This window comes from Trachurus japonicus, chromosome 10 (assembly GCF_045865225.1).
Source record: "Trachurus japonicus isolate A0001 chromosome 10, Traja_1.0".
NCBI lineage: Eukaryota > Metazoa > Chordata > Actinopteri > Carangiformes > Carangidae > Trachurus > Trachurus japonicus.
This window is the reverse complement of record NC_140916.1, coordinates 27049178-27067585: the sequence shown is the minus strand read 5'-3', so window position 1 is coordinate 27067585 and position 18408 is coordinate 27049178. Positions and strand designations below refer to the sequence as shown.

At 39.6% G+C, this 18408-nt stretch overlaps 2 protein-coding genes across 3 annotated transcripts in view; both read left to right on the top strand.

Moving 5' to 3' along the window:
* Positions 1–1415, top strand: part of gabra2b (gamma-aminobutyric acid type A receptor subunit alpha2b) — a 29718-nt gene extending 28303 nt beyond the window's left edge. For both annotated transcript variants that reach the window (XM_085788491.1, XM_085788490.1), the window contains exon 10: positions 500–1415. In XM_085788491.1, the coding sequence (XP_085644617.1) occupies positions 500–808 (309 nt within the window). In that variant the 3' untranslated portion in view covers positions 809–1415. The remainder of the gene's footprint in view (positions 1–499) is intronic.
* A 6336-nt stretch (positions 1416–7751) lies between these two features.
* Positions 7752–18097, top strand: guf1 (GTP binding elongation factor GUF1). Its single transcript, XM_085788489.1, has 17 exons — positions 7752–8152; positions 8497–8608; positions 8703–8851; positions 9535–9615; positions 9702–9779; positions 9878–9961; positions 10051–10115; positions 10210–10413; positions 11742–11881; positions 12071–12194; positions 12952–13084; positions 14073–14216; positions 14589–14722; positions 15002–15103; positions 17341–17460; positions 17605–17641; positions 17733–18097. Exons 1-17 carry the CDS (start codon positions 7970–7972, stop codon positions 17865–17867), a joined length of 2025 nt encoding a protein of 674 aa, XP_085644615.1. The 5' UTR covers positions 7752–7969; the 3' UTR covers positions 17868–18097.
* The last annotated feature ends 311 nt before the right edge of the window (positions 18098–18408 follow it).

The following is an 18408-nucleotide window of genomic DNA, read 5'->3' as shown; positions in this document are numbered from 1 at the left end:
CTTTTTTAAGTGATAACTGTAAAACTAGGTGCATTTAACCTTTTTTTTAACGATATAACTGTAAAACTAGGTGCATTTCACCTTTTGTTTTTTTATTATGAAGCTGTATATAATATAGTGTACCTGACAGACCTTTTAGAAGAGTTTTGTCTTATCTTATCTCCATTTCAGGGGCAGTTTTATGGTCTGTTAATGTATACTGCTTCCTACTCTCTGTGACTGACTGCAAAACTGTATAACAGCCAATCTGCTGTTTACTATAAACCTCCACAATAGCTGCAAAGCTGAAAAAGTGTGGAAAGTTATAGAGTGACCTCAACAAGCCGTTGACATATGTGGCCGTCGCTGTTCTTCATCCTGACACTGCACAATGTGCTACATCCATTACCAGGACCGGGACCATTGCCACAGCGCCGCTTCATTTACATGTGCTTCAGATTCATGGATAGATGGTGACAGGGGAGGTTGCTTTTGCCTAATCCTTGTCGTGTTTCCACAGAAAAAAGAGAGGGCGTCTGTCGTCAAGAAGAATAACGCCTACGCTGTAGCAGTGGCCAACTACGCGCCTAACATTACCAAGGACTCCAGCACGCTGCCAACCATCGCCAAAGGTGGCACTCTGGAGCCCAACAAGGCCAAAGCAGACGGAAAAGCCCCAGAAAGCAAGAAGACATTCAACAGTGTTAGCAAAATTGACAGGATGTCAAGGGTTTTGTTTCCAGTTCTCTTTGGCAGCTTCAACCTGGTTTACTGGGCCACCTACTTAAACAGAGAACCCGTTATAAAGGATATGGTTCCCTCTAATTAGAGACCACTTTTCATGGGTTTTGGTCTGGGGACAAAGAGACGAACCAAATACCTCCAGCAACTGTGTACACATACCTTTGCAGAGTCAAGTCCTGGATTGCTGTGTGATCCTCTATCTCCGCCTGTTTTCTACACCGTCTGCAGCACTTTTGAGAAGCCTGGCTTTTGTAAATGTATGTATATTTATATTCATGGTTTCATGGTGACATATTGTGTGATTACTTCGATTAGAGTGCATATTTCCTTGAAAGTATGTTTCCAGTTACAGTATGTGGTCACTGTACATACAAGTGAAATGAAGAGTAAACATTAACACATACATTTTATTTAAGATTACTTATAAATGTGTTGTTTTGCTGGTAATGCCCACTCTTGATATTATAGTATATATATTTTTCTTTTGAGTGAAAGGGGACTGCTTATATCATATTTCTTTCTGTCTTTGCCATCTAAGAGTGGCGTTTTTCTGTCCAAGCCAATGCAAAAACACACTTGTATAATATTGTTACAGTGTAAAAGTTGTTTTATTATCTGTGACTACAGGTATGGGGCTGTAACCGTACACTGACCTCCAGAATCACTGGACTACTCCAAACCAAAAAACTGTTTTTTTTTTTTTTTTAAAGTGTGCTTGTGCTTGTCATACAGCATAGTCACTGTAGTGATATGATTTTGGATTACAGAAAAATATCTATTTAAAAAGTAAAGAAAATAATCATTTTGGGAACAAAAGACACAAGAAACGGGGTTAAATGTGTTGAGGGGTTAAAAGCTAAAACTGAAGCCATGTACCGGTAAATCAATCATGAATCTTAAAATATAGAATAGGAAGTAATTTTGATCTTTATCTAAAGCTTTGTTTACAAGTTGATGCTGTGAAGTATAATCAGTGCTGCTGGCAGGGCCGTACAGTCAGTTTGTCTTTTCCTACAGGAACATAAGCTGTTAATTGTATTTTATAATATAAGCCCCAATAATTCAATATTACCAGAGACATTTGACTTTACAACAGAATGAAAGTCTATGAAATTCAAAAAAAACATCATCAACTGAACCAGCCTGCAGTTTCCCATGTTCAAAAATGCATTCATCAAAAATGACAACTGCAATAAGTGACCGGCATTGTCACACTGCTGTCTACATTTCTCACTTAAACTGGACGTTTTACTTCCCTGCATGTTCCTGTGTGTAATAAGACGTGGATATTATGGAACATCATTTGGTCCAAAATGTCTATTTTGACAACCACATTCACACATTCAATTTGCTCATCTTAAGACAACAGAAACTATCATCTTCACATGTCAGTTTTGTCTAAAGGGTTCTGTGTGTACGACGTGTTAATTATGAACGTCTTCAGGCTTTTCAACAGTCAAGCTTCCAGCCTGTTGGTTGGTGTAAACATATCAGCCCCTCTGTGACACTGTGGCCAAGTTCAGCTGTGAGTTTGCCTTGGTTTTGGTCACGTTTACTGTAGGCTCTCGGAAGTGGGTGCGTTGATTTTGTTGAAGATGTTCAGAACTGTTCAAAATGTTTAGAAACTGCGTGTAGAGATTATTATTATTTTCTGTCCTTTTAAGGTGAAGGTTTTGAACCAAACTATGTTTCGTGGGAAATCAATCTGCCATCAGTGCCAAGAATGTGTTATCATTACATTTGTCATTGTGTTTCCAATATTTGAAAACATGCTGTGGTCCTTCCCCTTCTGTAGCCACGATGGCAACTGTTGAGGATAAACGTTTACACCCAAGTCCTTTGACCATTTTGAGTGCAACATCATATGGAAATACTGTATTATTGAGAGACAGCATCAGTAACACTATCATCCTGTTTACTTTTACTTTTTGGTCACATCATAAATCTAAGTCTAGTTTTCACTCTGTAGCTCAGTTTTAGTGTCCAGCAGCTCTTGACCTGTTGACCTTTGACGTTCTTTACTTTGAGAAATGTGACCAACGCAGTATTAGCAGTAACAGTATAAGGACTCTGGTAAAGGGACAAATAATTTATGAGGTGATAAATAAGAAAAAGATAAACATGTTGCTTCACAAGCACACTGACAAGCGTAAAACACATTTTCATTATCAATTTATTTTTTTTGGAAGGTTCAGATAATTTTATATAATATTTACAGTTTAGTTTACATGTATGCACTCTCCATCGTGTGAGAACATGTCTAAAATCATTGGAAATTCATAGATTTCTTTTGGCTAACCAACAGTGGTACTAACTCTGGAGGACAGTGTGGATTAGTCAGTGTGTAGCTGTGTGCCGTGCTCATTATCCATAGTCACTGTCTGACTATTTCCAACACATTTTGTGCTCCCACCAGCTATTTTGAAGTAATTACAGATATGAAAGGAACTGGATTGTAAACAGAAACCTGTTTTGTGCCAATGTGAACTTCAGTAAATTGCGAGTGGAAGTTCTTTTAATAGTCACATTTCTCTGCCAACAAATCTTTACTGTAACAGGCCTGAAGTGAAAGAGTCACACTGAGGATTTTGGGAGTAAATGAAATGGAGTATTATGAAATTATCACAGGTTTGTAGTTTCAGCTCATATTCTTATACAGGTTCTCAGAAGCCATATACAGTCCTCGTCACTCACAGGATAACAGGGACAAACCATGTGCTTTCTTATAGCGTGAGGTACAGCAGTGAAAAAAATCATCAAAGCACGGAGCTGAACTTTGGAAAATTTTGTTTCACCAGTTAATTTTCCCTCAAAACACATAAGAGAAAGCAAAAAAAAGTATTGTACAAATCTGATTTGTATGCATCTCTGCCACGTCCGCTGTGTCCTGACCAGACAAATCGCGTGCAGCCCCATATCAGTAGCCAGACTGCTTCACGTCAGTATTTCAACTTTATTTGACTTGATTTGATTGTTGAATCAAACTTTGCATGAAGATGAAATCTAGGATTTTTATTTATTTTTTACAAATTACGTTTGTTGGATTTACTTATTTTGAATTCTGTTTTTTCTCCAACGTCCTTATAGACTTAAACATTCCAGATAAAATGATTGTTCACGAGGTGGATGCTTGAATCAGTGCACAGTTTCTAATAAAACACATATCATTTCAATTCTATACATCTAATCTTTGTAATGTCTTTGGACGTGTAACACAAGTATGATACCTTTATATTATTATTTTTTTTATAGAAGACCATGGTGTGTGATATATTAGAACTGAGGTATAAATTAAGCTTTCTGGAGGATGATTTAGCATTTCTGTACCACATTTACATTCATGTACTGCTCAGGCTCTTTTTTGAATTATCACTTGTAAACTAAATAGCCAGAGAAGCTGTTGAAAGACATCTGTATTTCAGTCATGAAATGAACAGTTTCTACTTCTTTTACACTGTACGTCTTTTTAAAAAAGAAAATCTGTCTTTTGTCTGAGTTTAATTGGTATTGGGCACTTCTTGACACAAATATATTACCACATGTTAACTGCAAGCAAGAGAAACATTTATTTTTTAGTAACGACTGCTTCAGTGAGGTTTAACAAAACCACAGGAGCTGGCATTACATTGCAAGCTAAGCATTTTGTCTTATAAACTCAGAGCTCACCAGATAGGGCAAGCAGGAAGAAATTGCCAAAATACATAACTGAATACACCAATTAAGAGCTTAATTCATATTTTTTAGGCTTATCTTTCACACAGAGGTCTCTTCAAGAACCGATTTCTAACTGGATGTTTATAACTCACACAGCTCAGTCAGATCATGAGAGCATGAGTGAAGCAGCTCAGCCCTTCTACAGCAGGAGAGGATGCTCTCAACCAGTGCTGCCAGAAAGTATCATTACAAGTGTGCTGGTAAGACCCACAGAAAGCCCTGTGGCACCGAGCTGTAACGCAAAGCTCGCTGAAGTTTCCTCTTCCTGCCTGATCTCTCCACCGCCCCACTGTGAGGCCTCCTGTCCTCTGAGCGCCGTCTCCCCGCTCCACAGCCGACCCTGCTCCGTGTGCTGCTGCATGGATAGTTCACCACCCAGGGATGTGGACGAGGGGTCGTCCTCTCACGTCTACATGGCTAATGACATGTCAAGAAACATTATGAGAGACACTGTGACGCCATAGCAGAAAAAATCACCATTGTTACGATGGTTGGTGAAGCGACGGAGACTGTGAGTGGAGCACAGTCCTGTCTAGTTTCCAAGCCACAATGATTGTAGCCTACCTTACCACATCCTTATCATTGTAACCATGATCACAATGGTCCTCTAACCTTAACAAAATTCTACTAAAATGGAAATAATAATGTTTTCCTTAACTTACCTGAGTAGTTTTATTTATTTTTCTGAATCCAAACAAACAGATCAAAGAATTATCATATCATGAAGTAGTTTGTTTATTTCTTAACTGTGTTTTATTTGCTGCATATCTCCTGCCATCATTGGGGCGCTAACTCAGGAAATAATCCTCTGGGTTGTATTGGACGGTATAGACGTTTAAGATAGAAAGATGTCTTGGTAAGAGCCTGTTTGGAGACTTTATGTGACAGAACAAATCCACACCTGTTTGACCATCTGAGGTAAAGAGTCATCACCAGTGACATGGTCAACTATCTTAAAGACATCCCTAGGATCTAAAGGCAAACACATCAACTAACATTATTGAAGCTTTTAAAAAAAAGAGTTCTTTGCTGTCGGGGTTCCCCTATGGTAAAAAAAAAAATCCAGTTCAACATTTCCCCTCATCCAGTTCCTCTCGCTGCTTCTTCTGTCTCCTTTTGGTGTCTCTGTCATCATGAACATAGAATAGTGAGCTAGCTCGCTTCTTACAGCTGTGTGAGAGGTGTTGGTGTATGATGTGTTGCCATGAAGCAACATGTTTTCACGGGGAGGCGTTAAGTTACATAGTGCAATACCAGGCAAGTCAGAGGATTTGAGAGAGGGACCAAGGGGGCAGTTGTCGGTCTGAGAAGTGAAGCTCACTTCCGCGTTCAAAAAACTGCAATCCCCTCGGATTCCTCTGGGGGCTGGTGTCAGAAGGGAGCATTCCCCATAGACCCCCATGTTAAAATCGCCGACTTTACATCCTCAGTAAACATGTTAAAAGCCTGGTGTCAGAACGTTTTTTCGTCTCAATCGATAGTTTCTACCCCCGCACACACTCTGAGGGGGGTGAATTTTTTTTTAACTCTATAGTTTTACTGTTATTAGGTTAAAATTCTGGCCAATCAGGGCGCGGAAACGTTGAGTGACAGGTCCGAGCAGCTCCGTGGACAGCTGCCTCGAGGCCAGTGGGCGGGTTCTCGGCCGGCCAATCCAACATGGCGCTGTTCAGGCCGCCATATTTGAGTCACAAAAACGACTCCCCAAAACCAATGGGTGACGTCACGGATGCTACGTCCATTCTTTTTACAGTCTATGAGAGGGACACAGAGAGCCCTAAATGTTTCACACATTGACTGTGAGAACTAATGTGGTCAACTATAATTAATAGCCTACTGTATGACTCCTTTAAAGATACACAGAGGCTTTATTACTACTGTAGGCCTATAACTAATTATTACTTTCGTCAAAACATGTCAAGGTAGGCTACTGCTAAACCTTATTACACTCATGTCTTGCATAAGAACTTTGTTTCAATTGTCTAGCCTATAGAAACAGGCACTATGAACCCTTTCGCTGTAACTAACTGTTAGCTATATTGGGTAAAATTCATTTGAGAGGTAAAATTAAGGTAGGCCTAATGCACATTCTTCTATTTGTGTCTCTCACAACAAATTGTCTTTGCATGTGAGACATGAATAAGCCACAGCACTAAGAAACATTTTGCCAAAGGATTAGCAAAAATATGAAAAAAATGTGTCTTTTGAGACATTTCCTGATCCCTCTAAGACGTCTCCAACTTGCTTGTTAATCTGTTTGCTTAATTATCCCCCTTTTCTTGATGGTCATCGAAACTGACACCAACAATTCAGGTTTATCTGTTTTAGTTATGTTTTTTTTTAACCAAGACATGTTATTTTTTATTGCTCGATAGATATTAACGTGGAACACTAACATGTTTGAAAGACAACCAATTCCCAGCTGCCATTTTTAATTATAGAAAGACATTAACAGGTTGGAAACTGTAGTAAAACCCTTTTATAATGCAGCAGGAGCTCAGTGGGGGAGGCACTAAGAGACTGGTAATGTCTTCAAAACAGGTAGGCCAAGTGCTGTCCAATGATCAGTGGGGTTTTTGCAAGAACAGGCTTTTATTGTCTGCAAGAGAAACAGACGCTCAGCTCTTTCAATCAAAGGCAATCCTCGGTGCAAAAGTCTCAAATGTACAAAAGATGATTACATGACAGGGCTAATAGAGGCTTATTATTATCTCTGGTTGCACAAAGAAGAGAAGCAGGGATCTATTCTTGTGCGCGAGGCAGCTTCGTTGTCATAGCAACTGATATCCATTTTTATCCTTCATCTGAGAGATGGAGTGGGCGGGACTTCCGCCTGTCTAAAGGTACCCAAAGATAAAAGCTTGTCAAGATAGCAATCCTCTCCCACCTTGGTGCTTTCAAAGGCAAATTTCTTCTTTTTCTACCTAGCCTACCTTACTTTAGTTTTTATTCCACTTTAATTTAGGCTACTGATTTACTTTAGCCTACATGTCGTTTCAATAATAGGCTACACAGGTGCCCACCCCCCACATCCCCCACCGTTTTCCTTACAGACATATGATTTCAAAGCAAATAGGCCTACATATGAGAAGGAAAAAAATAGAAATAAAAGGCGCATTTCTAGTGACCTACTAAACAGTCCAGTCTGGATAATTCAAATCATGTTCAGAAGGACAAATACTCATCTCTCACTTAGGTCTTTTGTTGTGCTCTGACAGGAATTTAAAACACGAACAAACAAACGGAAGTCAGTGTAGAAACTCATCTTTCTTCGTTTAATCATCTTTGGTGTAAAAATCAACAGCATTTCCCACAAGTCTTTGCGGGCGAACTGTCATCCAAGATGTCAGCACCCTAGGAGCTCATGCACCGGGGTTATTACAGGACTGTTTACCTCACAGTCTCGTGTATTATGATTATTATTCACCCAGTCGCTGGTCCGGTTTGTCCGGCGGCGACGCTGTGACCGCAGCCCGGTGTTTACAGTTAGCAGCGCTGAGCTAATGCTAACTGATGCTAGCTCAACGAAAACATGTCGGCTCCTCTGGTCCTCTCTCCTCTGCTAAGACGAGGTCTGCACTTCAAAATGTACAGGAAGAAAATACTGAACTACAGCTGGACGTGCACAGTGTTGAGACACCGCTGGATGAAGGGGCTGCCCGTTTTCTCCAGCGGCTTCAGGATGGTCAGCAGCAGCACACAGACAGACAAGCAGGTACGACAGCACCTGTCAGATCTGTGTTTGCTATCACATCACTGCTGCTGTCCAATGTCCATGTGCCTGCTCTCTTACTGATTCACACTTACATGTACCGGTATTCCACACTGTTTTCAAAATGTTTATTTCATGGAGAAGGTACGGTGGCCTAGAGGGCTCTACAGAAAACACATGCAAAGACACAAACGCTACAAATAAAAAAAACTTCATGAAGGTTACAATAAATGGTCATTACTGCCCCTAATCAGAAAGAGACATAATAATTGATCTATCCCAAAACATGAATCCTGCATTGACTTGAGTTACTGTAACACTTTATTTTCTTTTACTTTATTCTGAAGGCGACGATGGACTTGTCCAAGTTTCCTGCAGACAAAATCAGGAATTTCTGCATCATTGCTCACATTGACCATGGGAAAAGCACGCTGGCTGACAGGCTGCTGGAGATGACAGGTACAGGCCTACGTCATACCACAGGAGTCGATTTGTGACTGTCTGACTGGTGGTTGTGTTTCTTTATGATCGGTCATGTTTGTCTCCACCTCAGGTGCCATAGCAAAGACTGAGAAGAACAAACAGGTGCTGGACAAGCTTCAGGTGGAGAGAGAGAGGGGCATCACGGTGAAGGCCCAGACGGCCTCGTTGTTCTACAGTCACCAGGGAGAGCAGTACCTCCTCAACCTCATCGACACACCTGTAAGTCCTGACGGGGAAAACATGTCACGTTTTCACAGTCTGATTTGAAGCTGTAAGATGTTGTTGATAGATCCTTTTTTTCTTTCATTTATACTTCACAAACCTCTCAGTGATGAAGGCAGATTTATATAGAATACCTACTACTGTATATTGAATTTCTGATATAAAATTGTTGCATGTAGGGTTGCAGGATATGCATACAAGAATCATACTGTGATCATTTTTGCCAGATATTGATTGATTGTTTGATACATTTTGATATGCACTTTAGTTTAAACGATTTCTCATTTGGTTTTCAAATTATGATGATGTAGTTTTTGTTGCTTTTATGTCTGGGGATTTTGATTTGTAAGCTGGATGTACAACAATGTCAGAAGTTTTATCTGTTAATAAAAACAAAAACAGCTCCTGTGATTCGGATATTACACTTGCACACTGAATTTGATTATTGATTAATTGTATATTTTAATTAATTGTGCCTTAGTTGAATGATGGGAGATTTCAGGTCCACATGAATGGTCCATCCACTTACATATAAGGATAGCAGAGTTGAGAACATCTTGCTCACTCACCCACTGACTGACAGTTGTATGTGTGTGACTCTTAAAACTTTTTATTGAATAGACAAGACACAGAAAACTTTTACACGTTGCACGACTATAACTCTATAACTCTCTCTCCAGGGTCATGTCGACTTCAGTTATGAGGTTTCTCGATCCATTTCTGCATGCCAGGGTGTCCTGTTGATTGTCGATGCCAATCAGGTACAAAACATGGCTTTCTGAGTGGATTACAGTGACGGTACTTCCTGCATGTCATGCTGTTATTAATCTTTTATTGTCATGTGAAGGGCATCCAAGCACAAACGGTGGCTAACTTCTACTTGGCTTTCGAAGCTCAGCTGACGATCATCCCCGTCATCAACAAGGTACAATGAGACCTGCCAGGGTTTGCTGTGATCACACATTGTTTTCCTGCTTGAATGACGTGTGGTAGGTGATGATGTTCTGACATTTTCTCCCGCAGATTGATTTGAAAAATGCTGATCCAGAGAGAGTGGAGTCCCAGATTGAAAAGGTGTTTGATCTCCCCCGTGAGGAATGCATTCGGGTGAGCCGGAGCATTACATGTATGTAAGTCCCACAGAAGCTGTGTATTTCTAAGAGGTGTGTGTTGATTTATGATCTCATGTCTTTCAGATCTCAGCTAAACAGGGAACAAACGTTGAAATGGTTCTCCAGGCTGTCGTGGACAGGATTCCACCGTAAGAAGCTCAGGTGGTTTCATTTCTCACAGGAAACACGTTTGACATCAAAGCAACAGCTGAAGCTTCTTTTTTTTTCCATGCTCACCGTCAGGCCAGTGGCAAGCACCGAAGACCCCTTCAAAGCCCTCGTGTTTGACTCCAATTTCGACCACTACAGAGGAGTGGTGGCCAACATCGCTGTGTTTGGAGGTCGGGTCAGAAAAGGGGACAAGATCGTGTCGGCGCATCTCGGCAAAACATACGAGGTCAACGAGCTGGGGCTTCTCCGACCAGATGAGCACCCCACACAGAAGCTGTATGTGCTGTTCATCTTCTTCTCTTCTCTTACATTCAGCATTTCATACAATCTATCTGATATGGGATTAAAGCTGAAATGATTAATCAATTTCACAGCCGACTAACTGAATGTATTGAAAGTTAATTCATCATTTGATTTTTTAAATTTTAATAGAAAAAATGTTAAACATGTGCGGGTTCCAGCCTCTGCGCAGGAAAGATATGCTGCATTTTAAATCACATGTAAATAACACATAAATAAACATAAACATAAATATGTATATAAACATTAACATGTTTATAACATAAACATAAATATGTATATAAACATTAACATGTTTATAACATAAACATAAATATGTATATAAACATTAACATGTTTATATACATATTTATGTTTATGACATTAACGTTTCTTACAATTTTACAGACCAAACAATTGAATAATTAATTATTTTTTAAAAATAACAAGCTGAGTAGTCAATAATTATATAAAGTTTATATACATTAGGGCTGCACAATATCCAAAAAGCGTCTTACAATTTATATGGGCAGATACTATAAATGCAATTATGCAATATCAGTGTGAATAGTCTTTTTTCTTTTCTAATATTCAACAATGTAAAATTGATGATTGAATGTTTGTTGGGTCTTGTACCGACTTGTCGCTTTACGTCAGAGAGTTATGCTTTGGTTGTCCACGGTGTTGCTATAGCAACAAAATTGTTATAGTGCATTAATGCACAACAACTTTACTACATGTTTTTTACCTTTATCAAGAAAAAAAAATGCTGCTCCTGTAATTTGGATATTCACCATGGTGTATATACTATATGTAATATAGAGAATTTATACTATACCTATATTCATAAATCACAATTCATATTTTATTGAATATATTATATTTTAAGTTTAATCTCTCATTTTAACTTGTAAAAAAAAGTCAAAAACATGAAAGTGTAATCTTATATTTTTGTTTAGTATAATTATTTGTATTATTTAATACTTGATTTACTCAGTACAGGAAATTGAAAGTAATCATTTTCTGCAGTGCTTTGATACACTTGTTACCCATTTGTTGTGCAATAATAACATTTTTTAAATACATTATTTTCTGCTGAGCTACACTCAAAATTCTGGATAAAATATCATGAGATCAGTCATACAATACATGGCTTAAAATCTGATTCTGGTTGGGCCTACTGTATGTGCATAGCTGTGGCTGTAATAAGCTCAAGTCCACACAGTAGATAAACAGTGGAATCTGTTGAACATTGGTCCATCTGTCCACTGCGATGGTTGTTTACATTGTGCCAGTTTGACTGTCTGAGTTGGGTTGTTGTGCAGCTTTGCAGGCCAGGTGGGCTACATAATAGCAGGGATGAAAGATGTGAAGGAGGCCCAGATTGGTGACACACTGTACCACCAGGAGCAGCCAGTGAAGGCTCTTCCAGGGTTTAAACCTGCTAAAGCCATGGTCTTTGCTGGTAAGAACTGCTCTTATCAGCAGCAACTGCTTTACACACAAGCACGCACACACTCACATGCATATAAACATACATAAAACCCCATTGGCGCATGTTTCACAAGCACAGTAAAGTACAGCCAGTGCTTTCCAACTGAAAAAACTCTTGCTGATGATATGCACTCTGCCTTTTTTCCCCACTGTCCCTCAGGCATGTATCCGATGGACCAGTCAGAATACCCGGGCCTTCGCAGTGCCATTGAGAGACTGACCCTGAATGACTCAAGTGTCACAGTGCAGAGAGACAGCAGTCTGGCCCTGGGGGCAGGCTGGAGGTGAGGACATTATGTATTAGAATAAAAAGTAGCTTTACAATCCCCAGCCTGAGGAGTGGGGATTGTACTGCATATACTGTACCGGCAAATGAGAACAAAGACGTGGATGTTTAAGAGCAGTGCAGCCACAGAGGTAAAGCCAGACTTCATTATGTTTATATGTTTTTTCACTTAAAGAAGAACTATGCAGGATTTGTAGCTTAACTCTGCTACATTTTTACCTTAATTAAACAGCTTTGGATTGGAGTAATTGTGATGGTTTAGTAAATGGCTTAATTTGTTACAAGGGAGAATGGAGGCTCTTGTCTCTCGACACAAACGTGGCCCGTAACCCATAATCTCTTGTTTATGACAGATTAAACTACACAAATATACACATCATAACATTGTATATGTTTAGCAAAACAGCGGAAAAGCAACCAGACTTACATAGTTCCTCTTTAATTTGTTGGAGAGAAGTTTCTTTTAAAATAGAGAACTTGGGGGAAGTTTCTACTTTCTTTTGAACATGGTGATGATGCCAAAATGGGCATCCAAGTATGAGTTTATGTATCGTAACAGGTCATATTACCAAGCCAGATGATGTAGATTTGATTCCACCAGTGGCAGTGATTTAGATCATTTGGAAGTACAACTCTTCAGTGGCAATAAGTCTCCCTCACTCTTGAACTCTTTCCAAAGAGTCTCTTTGTAATTAAAAAGCATGAGCACCAACTGTAAATCTTGGGTGAACCTGTGGACCTCCATCCCCCCGCAGACTTGGCTTCCTGGGCCTTCTCCATATGGAGGTGTTCAATCAGAGGCTGGAGCAGGAATATAATGCCTCTGTTATAGTAACAGCGCCCACGGTGCCCTACAAAGCTGTCCTCTCATCAGCCAAGCTCATTAAGGTAAGAGCCACCTTCTGCTCCTATATTCTCTGCTGGCGACAGAGGGGCCTGGCTTCTGCTCTCGTTTTAGCGAAAAAGTTTTGACTGACTTGGAAATTGATGCTAAACGGAGGCTCCCTGGTGTCACTGCCTCGCTCTCCTGCGACATGACATATGGGAGAGACTCTTGATGGGGACGAGGACAATCATTTCACAGGCATTTTACTTTAGCAGAGGCAAAATCACAGCCAGTTTTGAAAATATAAATGTGTTTACCTGGAGTTTCTTTAGAAACAACAAGATATTTTTCCTCATCACAGAGACAGCTGGATGTTGAGGGTCAGGATTTTAGATTATTATTTTTTGACAAATTATGAAGACGTGTTATTCCTCAAGCTGTGAAAGTAGTAATGGTGTACAGTACAATAAAGGTATTGACTGTGAAGGTTAGGTTCTGTAAATGTAAAAGACTAAATAAAACAATTATTTTATAGTGCAGTGTTTTTCAACCTTGGGGTTGGGATCCCACATGGGGTCGCCTGGAATTCAAATGGGGTCGCCGGAAATGTCTAGTAATTGCTAAAAAAAAAAATAACATTACTGATAAAAATATTTTTTAAACTAATTATTATTCTTTTAAAAATTATGATTATGTAAAACAATGCACACACAATCTTAAACAACTGTATTCTGTACTTTCACTTTCTCGAATATAAATCGAGTTCAAATAAAATGGCAATGGCAATTGGCAAAGGCAGTTTTCCAACAGGGTGGACAATAAAGATTTATTGTATTGTATTGTAAAATGCAGCATATGAAAATATTTGAGCTGGCGCTTCTTGATTGACGGTGGGGTCGCCAGAAATTTGTGATGTCACAACGGGGTCACGAGCCAAAAAAGGTTGGGAACCACTGGTGTAGTGACTGGTTTGGGGTTTAACTATAAAATAATGTATGTCTGTACTGGTTCTGTTTGCAGGTTGATTTCATGTTGTTTCTCTCTTCACAGGAACACGGCAGTGAGGAGATCACCATCGTGAACCCCGCCCAGTTCCCAGAGAGATCGGTCGTGTCGCAGTACTTGGAGCCCATGGTGCTCGGGACCATTCTGGCTCCTGATACTTACACTGGGAAGATCATGACTCTGTGCTTGGTGAGAGGGAAATGATCTCTGAACCATACAAGAGCTCATTTTCATTGTTTATGTTCCTCTGTCGTGTATCTGCCTTGTAAACCTCTTATTTAACGTGCAGACTTTTTTCTCTTTAAGCCAGTTAGGGATAATGTCTCTAAACACTTACAGGCGGGTTGGCCTGATTCTCAAGCCTGTTGGAAAATGGAGTTTGACAGGAGATATTAGAGTGCATCCATGCTTTTTACACTGTGCAAATTGGTCTGGAGCTGAAGAGAGAGAGAGAGAAAAAACTCCTCTGTGCTAGGAAACAAAAGGAAACAAATAATTGTCCTTCTCTGTTGAAAAGATGTATTCATTTTTGTGATTAAACTTTTCCGCATCTTCTCAAAGAATCGCAGAGCTGTCCAGAAGAACATGGTGTACATAGACGACCAGCGCGTCATGATGAAGTATATCTTCCCACTAAATGAAATTGTTGTGGATTTCTATGACCTCCTCAAATCAATGTCTTCTGGATATGCGAGGTAAAATTGAACACAAACTGTAGAAAATAGTCAGTCATAAGCACATCGTGTGAATTTTTGCATAGTCAAACTCTCTGTATGTATATTTGTTAAAAATATTTAATGGGTTCTGTCTCTTAGGAGGGAGATAAATGTTATTATTTGGAAAAAATGTGATACATAAAAGAAGCGTGTGCCTGTGTGTTGTACCTTTCACCGAGTCTTATTTAGATCAAGTCTTTGATAGTGTGAAGGTATGCCATGCGTTCAGCTGACCAAGATTTATCTCCCACTCTGCAGCTTTGATTACGAGAACGCCGGCTACCAGGCTGCCGATTTGATAAAGATGGACATTCTGCTGAATGGGCGGCCGGTGGAGGAACTCACCACAATTGTGCACAGGTTAGTAACAACAATAGCTAAAGGTGATGTTAGGTAACAGCGATTAAATAGAATAACCCTTTTGAAAGCATTTTCCCATTGTCTCCATCACTGCTTAATTATTACCAAGCACTGCCACAAAGACTAAACTGAAGATTTTATAGTAGATCACATAATTGCAAGGTTTTATGGTCCTGTATTAGCAGGGTAATTCTTCTGAGCCTATGGAGCATGAAATGTATTCAACATTAAAATATGGCCTCTTGGCAGTCTGTGTTAACATTATCTGTTGCGGTGACTTTACACATTGGACAAGGACTTCACTCCATTTATGACAAGGACAATAGAGTAACTTCCCAGGCAAGAAGTGATGACGCACTGCAGATCTATATTTAATGTACTTACTGTCAGAGTCAGGACAGCAGCCAGCTCAGTCCTTGCTAATTGAAGGGCGCTACGCCTCACCTACACGGGATACTCTCTGGCCATTTGTACTGTAAGCCTTGGGGCTGAGGAGTCACTCTGTTATTCTTTAAGGGCAGAGCACCAATCACAGAGCAGAATATCGTTTACAGGGAGGGACTGAAATTTATGGTACGTGACCAGACCAAAGTGAGGCGAGGATGTGCTGCCGAGCAGAGAAGCCATTTGTCTCTGCCAGATGTGGAGACCTATACACTGTGCAGCAGCTTGTTGAGGGGAGATCGGTGGTCTGATCTCTAGCTCCTGCTGTCCGCACGTTGAAGTTTTCACAGACAAGATACTGAAATTCAGATTGCCTGAGAGATATCATCAGATAGTGTGACTTAACGTGAGAGCGAATGGGTGAACTTGTAGTGTAAACTGCTGTGAGCCGTCAATACGACTAGAAAAGCATTAGTGTATATAAGCGTGGTTCATTTGCAGCTGTAACGTGAACAGTGGCTTTCTAGTGTGAAGTGCTCCGATCATTCAAGAGCAATTCAACATTTTGGGAAATAGTTGTATCCATCCTCTTAATGAGAAACAGATGAGAAGATAAATACCTCTCATTATTACACACTATCTGTGAAGCAAAAGCTAACACACTGATTAACTTAGCTTAATATAAGGACTGTCAGATAAAATTGAAGTGCTAGCCTGGCTCTTTGCAAAGAAAAAATACTCTTACCAACACCTGTAAAGCTCACACATTAACATATACTGTAACATGTTTCTGATTATGTTGTGAAAGTGAAGTCTAGTTGGTCTTGCTAGCTAACTCGTCTTCTGGCTGAAGTTTGAGAAGCACAAAGTATTGAATTCTTCTTTTCAGCTGCACATGACACTGTCAGTGAAAAAAATCTGACTGTTTTATGGCCTTAAGAAACCATTTCCATTGAAGATTCAAAATACTTTGTTGTCATTGCACTAGTTCTGGCAACAATCTATCCATATAGCAGCATTTATGGACATAGATAATGTGATGTCCTATGCTAAGTGTATTTAAATAACCTTAAAATAGTCAGAATAATCATGAAAAATAAAAAATGTGAGTAAAAAAAATATAATAGAGATTTTACTGCACTAAAATTACCCCATTAAATATTATTCTTCATAATTTTCCCTTTAAGGATTTTTTTTATCTAACATGGTAAACCCTGGTCTGATATCTGACATTTCAGATTTGATTTGATTTTACAATGGGAACAGTACATATTGATGAACACTGTCGTGTAAATATGTGGGATTGTAGCCATCCCCAGTCCCATTGGCAGGTTGATGTTAGACATAAAAACAGTGAAGATAAAAGCACAAGATGCCTCTTGGACTACGACAATAGAACAATGCATCATGATACACCTTGACATCTTACACAAACATATGTTAATTGGCCAAAGAAGTAGTAAGGGGACCAAGAGATTACAGAACAGTTATAAAGTGCTACAGTGCTAATTAAAGTGATATGTGCTAAAGTGCTATTTGCCATGACATGTGTCTTGGCATCCTGCTTCTTTATGGTGCACAGATTTGTCTGCTGGGGAATTTTAAACTGATAAAACCAGCTCCAGCATCAACCAGGGTTAAAATAAACATGGACATGTGATGTATCTTGTTGTTACTCAAAGAGGTGCGTGCATTTATGGGGAGAACAGACGTACACGTGTGTCGTGCTGCTGAAGTGACGTGTTGAGTGGAGCAGATTTAATCCAACATCTGATTTTATGGGCAGCTCTCATTTTGACAGCAGAGGAGCAGAGGGAAGCTCTTTATGGTTCTGACTGTTGTTTTCATCACAGAGACCGTGCATACACGTCAGGGAAAGCCATGTGTGAGCGACTCAAAGACTCCATACCGAGGCAGATGTTTGAGATAGCTGTACAGGCAGCTATTGGAAGTAAGGTCATTGCAAGGGAGACGTAAGTATAGCCTCTGTCACAAGCTTTGTTTGAATAATACTTTATGTAGTACAAAACTGTCACTATGCTCAACATTAAGCATATTGAATTGTCTTTGTGTATGAGATGTACTAAAGTTAGTAACCTACTGCGTTGGTCTTTCAGAATAAAGGCGTACAGAAAGAATGTTCTTGCTAAATGTGTAAGTAAAGATTTTTTCTAATTCTGAAAGTTGTTGAATCTACATCTGTACATCAAACTCTGAATGATCACAAATTTCTTTCACTTGGTAGTACGGTGGAGACATAACACGCAAGATGAAGCTGCTGAAGAGACAGGCAGAGGGCAAAAAGAAGATGAGACGTATCGGCAACATAGACGTTCCTAAAGATGCATTCATCAGTGTTCTGAAGAGAAAAGACAAATAGACTGCAATGCTGTTAGTCTATTATTGTGTAATTATGTAATATTATAGTCAAATAAAACAGGTCTTTGTTACTGAAAGGCCTTGCTGGACTTTTCTCTGAATAAAGTGGTCATTGCTCCTGGTATGTATATACGTACATCACTACTACCTCATGTTACTCAGATTCATAGTGGTAAATTGATCATTCATTGAAATGTCTGTGAAGATTCTCGTCTCATCCACCTCATTCATCCTTCTCCAAGAACAGTTGAGTTGAGGGCAGCTGGACTTTCAGTGATTGTCTTAGGGTCGTAACTGTCGATGTAATCCAATGAAACAACTGTTTTTTAACAGTGTGTCATGTAGGAGGCAGTGGTGGTCCAGACAATGCAAGTTATGAGCTGTATCATGGAAGACTGATAACTCGCATGATATATACAGTACAGAAAATGACTGAATCTGTCATTCAAATGAGCTGCATGTTCAGTATCATGTAGTGTGGTGTTTTACAATACACACAGCATTTTATGCACATTAACATGAGAATGGTATACATGATGATG

Excerpts from the sequence above, each read along its gene's own strand:
- guf1 (XM_085788489.1), top strand. The coding sequence starts at position 7,970 with ATGTCGGCTCCTCTGGTCCTCTCTCCTCTGCTAAGACGAGGTCTGCAC. Across the intron at positions 9,780-9,877 it reads TCATCCCCGTCATCAACAAG|ATTGATTTGAAAAATGCTGA; the intron begins GTACAATGAGAC and ends TTTCTCCCGCAG. Across the intron at positions 13,085-14,072 it reads CATCAGCCAAGCTCATTAAG|GAACACGGCAGTGAGGAGAT; the intron begins GTAAGAGCCACC and ends CTCTCTTCACAG.